The 7,949-nt window shown below is 37.8% G+C and overlaps 1 protein-coding gene across 1 annotated transcript; it reads left to right on the top strand.

Moving 5' to 3' along the window:
* The first annotated feature begins 3,394 nt into the window (after positions 1-3,394).
* On the top strand, positions 3,395-4,010 carry PGRP-SC2 (Peptidoglycan recognition protein SC2). Its single transcript, XM_065230972.1, has one exon. It carries the CDS (start codon positions 3,426-3,428, stop codon positions 3,990-3,992), a length of 567 nt encoding a protein of 188 aa, XP_065087044.1. The 5' UTR covers positions 3,395-3,425; the 3' UTR covers positions 3,993-4,010.
* Positions 4,011-7,949: the final 3,939 nt, after the last annotated feature.

The raw sequence follows: 7,949 nt of genomic DNA on the forward strand, positions 1-7,949 counted from the left end.
TGACGAAAAGCATTGCAAATTAGTGGCGTTCTTTGAGTGTTTGTAAGTTGATAAGCATGCAACGTGCTTCATATGATGGAAGAGGAAATGCGGTCTAATTCAATTTTCGAAGGACATACAAAAGGAATTGTTTTTGGACGGATTATATGCGTTCCTCGTGTACGGCAAGGTACGGATCCCAAACTAGGTTACAGTATTCCAGAATAGATCTTACGTATTAAATATATAATAATTTAATAGTGTATGGGTCTTGAAAATTATAGCTGAACCTCTTAATGAAGCCCAACATACAATCTGTGCCGCTAGAATTACTTATTTCCATGAAGAGCTTCATGTCGTCTGCATATATAAGAACTTTTATTGTTTTTAAGTCTGTAGGAAATGTCGTTTACGTACAAAATCAAAAGAATTGGGCCTAAATGAGAACCCTGGGGCACCCCAGAGGTGACCGAAATAGGTTCTGAAAGTTTATTCTGAAAACGAACTATTTGTTTGCGTTGCGTTAAGTATGATTGGAGCCAATTCAGAAGTCTAGATTCCATTTCCTTTTTTTTGCAATTTAAATAGTAGTGAATGAATGTTAAAAATGCAAGAAGATTAGAGGTAGCTGAACGACCTTTAAAAAAGCCGTGCTGTTTGTTTGTAATTTGATTTTTTACTTGCTGATATTTTTTGTCGTTTACGATCGATACAAAAAATTTTGGGAAGCAAGAGATAATGGCAATTCCACGATAATTAAGGATGTCAGATTTCTTGCCTGATTTGAATATAAGCATAACATTTCTAGTGCATTGAGGACTTCATGTTGACATATTTGATTGACAGATATGCTGTTAGAGATTTCAGAAATGAATGCAAAGAAGTCGCGGTCGCGGTTTTTTTTTTCAGAAAATGTGGTGCATACTTTCTGAAAGAAATTTGAAAAGAGATTGCCGATTTCAGAAGGATTTTCACCTACATTTCCATCAAAATGCATTTGTGAAGGAAATTTATTAATTTTCAATTTCGTTTTTACATAATTGAAAAAGTTTTTAGGACATGATTTGACTTCATTTTCGACTTTACGATTATATTCTTCATGTGCAGTGTTAATGGCTGTGTTGAGTTGGTTGCAAATATTATGATAGGTTGTAAATTTATGCTAGTGCTTTCCTTTTTGTATAATTTATGTGCTTTCTGCTTTTTGTTCTTCAAATGTTTTAGTTGTAGATTGAACCACACTGGCAATTTGTAGTTTTGTGTTCGCCTCCTTCTTTTTATTGGTACGGTTTCTGAAATTAGGTTACGAATAATTGAATGAAATCTACCAACTTCAGTGTCAACATTTCCTTCAATACTAATTATAGTTTGCGTATTTATTGTACATAGTCTACATTTGGCTTCTTCGTAATTTGCTTTGTGATATTGCGGCACTTCCTCGTACTCCCAGTGGCTGAGGGAAGAAATATTTTGTATGAAGATTGAATATTCAATTGCTGAGTGAAAATTTTCATTTTTCCATAAAGGTGATAATGATGCATAAACACAGAAGTCTTCATTACAGTTTGTAAATAATAAGTCTAAATATGCATTTTTCTAATTTTTTACGTGGTTAATTTGATGTAGACCTTAATATGAGGTTTTGTCAAAGAGAAATTGTAATGTTTCGTCTTCACCGAGTGTACCCCATTAGACATAAATACGTTAGGCATACGGACGTTGGGCATACAGACGTTAGGCATACGGACGTTAGGCATAATGAACGTAAGGCATAATATACGTTAGGCATAATGGACGTTAGGCATACAATACCATGCTGTTGTGCAACTCTAGAAACCGGTTTCGAGCATGGACAATGCTTAAATTAGGCTAGGCGTTGAGTAAATGATGATACAAGTTATATAAACATAGTTTATTCAATAAGCACACTTTGGAATCCATTATTTATCATATCATAAGTGACGTAGCTACATATTTACTTAGATCCCAGATTAGTAGCGATAGCGGTTATGTTTTCTGACAATAAAAACTCAGCATAGTTTGAACTATATCTTGACATCAATCGCTTTTAGTAAAAACTAAAAAAAAATCACACATTTGTTGTAACATATTCTTACACACATATTGCAATTGTACAAGAAGAAAAGGTTTTCCTCAAAGAACAGCTCATGAAATGAAAAATGGTGAATTCTGTTGTTTTTCATTCAATATAAAAAAAAACATACCTGCTGCTTCCAGGATTTACTCCCATACTTTTCGAAACAACGTTTCTGTTTTTGTTGTCATCAGAATGAAAACTAGCGGAACCGTCTGCTGATGTGAGGGAGCTATACTTCCATGAACAGTGGCGAGTTGCCGAAACAAACAAGGAACTGTGGCAAACGTACCATCTGCAACCCAATACTTTGCCTATCCAAGACGTCCTAAGTTTTCATTCCCAAAAATTAATGCTCTTTCATAATTGTCAGCAATCAATAGACGGTCCCCATTATCATCCTTATGGAATTCATCGGGTAGATTATGCCTAACGTCCGTATGCCTAACTTCCGTATGCCTAACGTCGTGTACCCGTCTTCACCTACGATTGGAAGTAAAAATGATTCGTTTTCAATGTCTGTGATAAAGTCTGCTGTTTTACTTCTGGTTCCACATTTGACATAACAGTTTTGACAATTTGGAATTCAAAAGAAAATTTGTTCGCATGTTCAGGTGGAAAATACACAGATGTAAAATTGTGTGTTTCACCAGCAATAAGCGCTTTGGTTCATACATGTTCAAATTTTGTGTTCTTATTAATTTGTATTTCTTCGGAAGTAAAGTCTGCATTGATGGCAATGAGAACATCACCTCCAGACTTTTTGTGGGTGTGTCATGTTGTTGAAGTGGCGTGGCACGCCTACACAGTGCGTGATATCTCGTTTAATTATTTATTTACTTGCACGAGCTTTATTATTCATAGAGCATTTAGGCTAACTTTTTTAATTTGAATTAGACTCCTATCTAGATATCTAAATGTTTTGGACTGTCCAATACATGTCTATCCAATCCATAGAAAGTTAATAATTTATACACATAAGATTATTGTCTAATTCCTCTATAATATCATTTAAAAATCTATGCTTATCAAAAGTACCGCTCTATTATCGTATATTATCAATCTTATCAGCAAGTCCATTTTAGAAAAATTTCAAACGTTTTTCCATTACTACCTTATCCCTATCAGAAGAGCATTGCTTGTGCTCGTAATACGGAGGGAGTCCAAAATGGTGATTTATGGCTTTTGTTTAACGAACTGCTGAAAAAAAAACTCTTTACAAAACCTAATACAGATAAGTAGTACAAATCGTGTTAGAACAAGCTGATTTCGCTTATCACTATCCGAAAGGTCTGGTATAAAAGGTGAAGCACTCAATCAAAGGTTCAGTTTACTCCAAACGCAAGACAAAATGAACAAGCTCGCTGCTGTACTCGCCATTACCTTGGCTTCGTTGGCCGCCGTTTCGGCTCAGTGCCCTCGTATCATCACCCGTGCCGGATGGGGTGCCCGTGCTGCAAACACGGCTGTTCTGCCAATCCGCCCAGCTCCATGGGTTGTGATGCATCATACCGCTGGAGCTCACTGCACCACCGATGCCGCTTGCGCCCAGCAGATGCGTAATATCCAGTCCTTCCACATGGATAGCAACGGATGGGCTGATATTGGATACAACTGGTGTATTGGAGAGAACGGTGCTGCCTACGAAGGACGTGGTTGGGGACGACAGGGTGCTCATGCTCCCGGATTCAACGATCGCTCGGTCGGTATGTGTGTCATGGGAACCTTCACCAACGCCATTCCCAACTTGGCCGCTCGTAACGCCGCTCAGCAGCTGATCTCTTGCGGTGTGTCGCTCGGACACATCAGTGGCTCGTACTGGCTGATTGGACATCGTCAGGCAACCGCTACTGCTTGCCCTGGAAATGCTTTCTTCGAGCACATCCGTACCTGGCCACGATTCAACCCAAATCCTTAAATGTGAGGTAATTCCGTTGATAATTGATTAAAAATAAAATATTGAAAAATCAAATTGTTCTTTCGAAACAGCTCTATTTGAGCACATATCCTAAATGCTTCGATCGTCGAGCTATAATCTGTTGAACCAAGGCTATGTCAATGCACACTGTTTTGCATAGACTGTTTTCTTTAGAAGTATTTGATTCCCAAGTAAACATACGTACCTTTCCATTTATGCCTGCTTGTCATTTGCTATGCAGAAGTTGTCTCCATTCGACTCGGTCCATGCCTCAGTCAGCACTAAGTAACAGCAACACTACTGCCTACCGAGGCTCCACAGATCGCTTTCCAGCTGGTCAATCCACGGTCGATCCGAGTTCCTGTCGAGTCGTTTTCGAGAATCTTTTTAACCAGGTTGTTGTCCGACATTCCTACGACGTGCCTACGTTACCGTAGGCTTCAGATTTGCACAGTGTGGACGAAGGGTGCTTCTTTCAGCAGCTGGTGCAATTCGCGGTTCATTCACCTCCTCTACATTCCATCTTCCACCTGCACTCCACCGTAGATGGTACGCATTACCTTCCATTCGAAAATAACAAAGGGCTTGTTGGTTATGACCGAGAATAGTCCATGTGGCCGATAAACTATCGGTCTAATCAGTCAGGAGTCTGAAGTAAGCACGAATCTCTGTCCCAAGGTGTCTTTGTATTTATTTGCTGTTGTCATTATCGGCAATCACAACCTTCAATTCATCGCCGTCATCGAACTTGTAGTTATATTCCCTTGAGCCTCTTCCCCTCGTTCATTTCGTCAATGTCACGTCCTAACCGCTTGTCTTCAGCCTGATGTACGTTACCACCATAGTTTTAAAATTACTTGTCATGATTACGGTGTCATCGGCAAGCTGAAGATTGTACGACTCGTGTTTATTCCCATGCTTCTGATCAGTTTTTGAGATTCTAAGGGACTCGAGAGTATCCTTGATACTCGTTCAACGTAAATCAATCGATCCGTTTCTGACGAATAGCATTAGTTTATTTGGAAATTCGTATTTGTGCATAATATGCCATAACTGAACCCGATCGATTGTGTCGCATGCTTATCTAAAATAAATGAACAAATGATGTGTAAGCTCATTGTAGAACAAAGTCCCTAAAGACGGACACATTTGGAAAAAGGGACATAATCAGCATAATCGATATGGAGATGGCATATTTCCTCTATGCTCATAATTGTATGCAATTTCGAAAAATTCGCGGATCAATAGGTCTACTTTCAGGAATTGACAATTTTTCCAGCGTATCTAAATTTCCGCAGAGTCAACTCTCACGGGTTTTCCCGTTCCGACTGGTCAATCTCAGGTCCAATTGATAGTCATAGTGACTCAATTGTAAAATTAGGGAACAAAATTGCCGGGAACCAGGCATGTCAAAATTTATTTTGTCTTTGCTCGGGACTCTTCCGGGGTTTTCCCTTATGGCTGCCCAACAAAAGTTCCAATCGCGTTTCCTGTTTCAAATGAACCTTTAGAATGATGGCTGCATCGATTGAGCCTTGGGGTTTTGTCGGTTGATGAATTCGTTAACGTTTCTCATTTTTAACGCAAACGTTAATTCGTCAGCATAAAATTAACGCCGTTGATTAACGGTTAACGATTTAACAAAAATGTGCAAACCACTGATTATGTCTGATTAAAACTGAGAACTTTCTAAGTTTAACCACGATCGAAGACTGAAGAGCTCTTCATCTAATTTATCTGAAGTCCATACATAGGACACGTAAACTTTGCCCTACTCGTGGCATTTCTCCAAAAAATGCAACTATTTCGTATTTTTGCATTATAATATCAACACATAGGGTAAACGCTCCTATAGTTGCGTTACGTTAGAAGCGTTAGGTTCCTTTAGTTGTGTATTGCGTCTTCATGAACAACTATAGTTACCTTGGTTGTATTGTTCGATTCTTGTTTATGAAAAAATTAAACAGGATCAAAACTCAGTGATGGACAACGAATCAAAAATATCTGCAAATGGCAAAATGACAAGCGATCAACGAACCGAATGATAACGCTATGTCAGAAGTGGAAAGCAATAATGATATAATCTTCTTCCTATTTTTCATAACAAGCAGCTCGTGCGACACAGCTCACTCGGGGCGGTAGAAGGAAACGACCCAAGTAACATTTTAAGTTTTATGAAATACAACAAAGCAATTTTAAAACAACATTCATAAAACCTTGGTCAAGGCTATTTTGTCATTAATGCATCCACCAAAATCTCATTAAGACTAGAATATGTCTAATTAGCCCACCCTGGAGAAGGTTCTGAAGGGTGTATTCTCGAAGCTCTTCAAGATTGATTTACTGCAAAAGGTTGTATGACGAACGCATTCAGAGCTATTTGAAAGCTGCAATAAAAGCTATTTAGCAACAATAAAAACCCTTTCCGAGCCATTTCCCCTAGCCGCTTGCTAAATCCACTAGGAAAGCATCAATCAAGATCGAAAAGGATTTATGAATCCGATCTTATCAAAATATTGATATAGAAACTGATGGTACAAAAATCTTGTGGAATATCCAAATTTATTACAATAGTGCACTTTAAGTGGTCTTGTTTTATGCGCCTTATTAAATGTTATGTGAAATGTACGTGAAAACATCGAAAAAATAAGTCCGCTCTCGTAAAACTTTGATTAGACTAATTATTTACATTGAAAAAAAAAAATGGTTTTCTTCAGATCGAGCTTGACCGAGATTTTTTTTATGATTTTCGCATTTAAATGTTTGCTCATTGCTAAATTTACCAAAATAAAGTTATATCCAAGGAAATGTGGATTGAAAATTGAAGATTGTAAAAAGCAAGCAAACTAATTGTAAAATGGCGGTGGCATAAAAGTTGATTTTCATGGGTCATTTGTGAAAAAGTTGTTTTCCTTTCAAGAAATCCTTAACGAATTTATAAGGTTTTAAAATGGCTTTTATGAAGAGGTTGAATAGTATTTATCTAAAGCCATTTTGCTTGATCCTAACCTGTTCAGATTTATGGCAGCATTTATGGAGGCAAAGTTGCCTGCAAAAAGTTAAACGTCAAAGTTTGTTTATCTTTCGATGTTTAGTTGCGCTGTGGGATCCAGGGTTCCTCCAGGCGGTTTTCTTCCGATGGATTGGGAGCTTGGGAGTTTGCGATACTGTTTTGCAACATTTCGTATTTCGAACAGCTGGAAGCGCAATCGTTCCCCAATAAGATCCCCTTCCGGATGGTTACAGGAGTGCACCATCCAACGATGCAGGGATGTACGCCTGAATGAAATTTTCGAAGAGTTTTGTTTCGCCGAATAAAATCGCTCCTATGGATCGGAAGCCAGCTAATCTCCGCTAACTAACAGTTTCAGTGGTTTGCTGTAGGTTGTTATTTCTATTGTCATCTATTCGAAAAATCTGGAGAAGGCTGGTTTTTTTTTTAACTTTCGACAATGTTTTATGAACTCGAGGGCCACGCTCACTTTACTTTTTTCCGCCAGGTCAGTCGTTGATGGTGTGCTGGTTCTTCTAAAGAAGTAAATTTTTCTGAACTCGACTTGAATGTTTCATCCTACTTCGTCTATCCTTCGTGATTTCCTTGTCACACATTTGGCTTTTATTAATTATGAGGAACCATCTTAAAGCTCAATTTGTAAACAGAGTAATTGGGGAGTTTATGATGGACTTTAAATGCCTTAAAAGCAACAATAAATGCTTTTTGCTCTAATGCAAAACCTAATGGTTTTTATGGTTGCTTTTATAATGATACAACACGTTTATAAAGCATTATATCAAGACATTAATAAGCAACTGCTAATGAAGTTTATGCTTGAATAACAGAACAGTTTTAATGAGAGATTGAGAACTGTTTTAAATTTATGTTTAAAACAAGACAGTTTCTGACTTTCTTGCCAGACTATAGAAGGTTTTTAAAACAGCAAAAAGCTGAATTACTAA

Source organism: Ochlerotatus camptorhynchus, unplaced genomic scaffold, assembly GCF_037179485.1.
Source record: "Ochlerotatus camptorhynchus isolate MF236.1 unplaced genomic scaffold, CSIRO-AGI_Acam_v1.1 ptg000336l, whole genome shotgun sequence".
NCBI lineage: Eukaryota > Metazoa > Arthropoda > Insecta > Diptera > Culicidae > Ochlerotatus > Ochlerotatus camptorhynchus.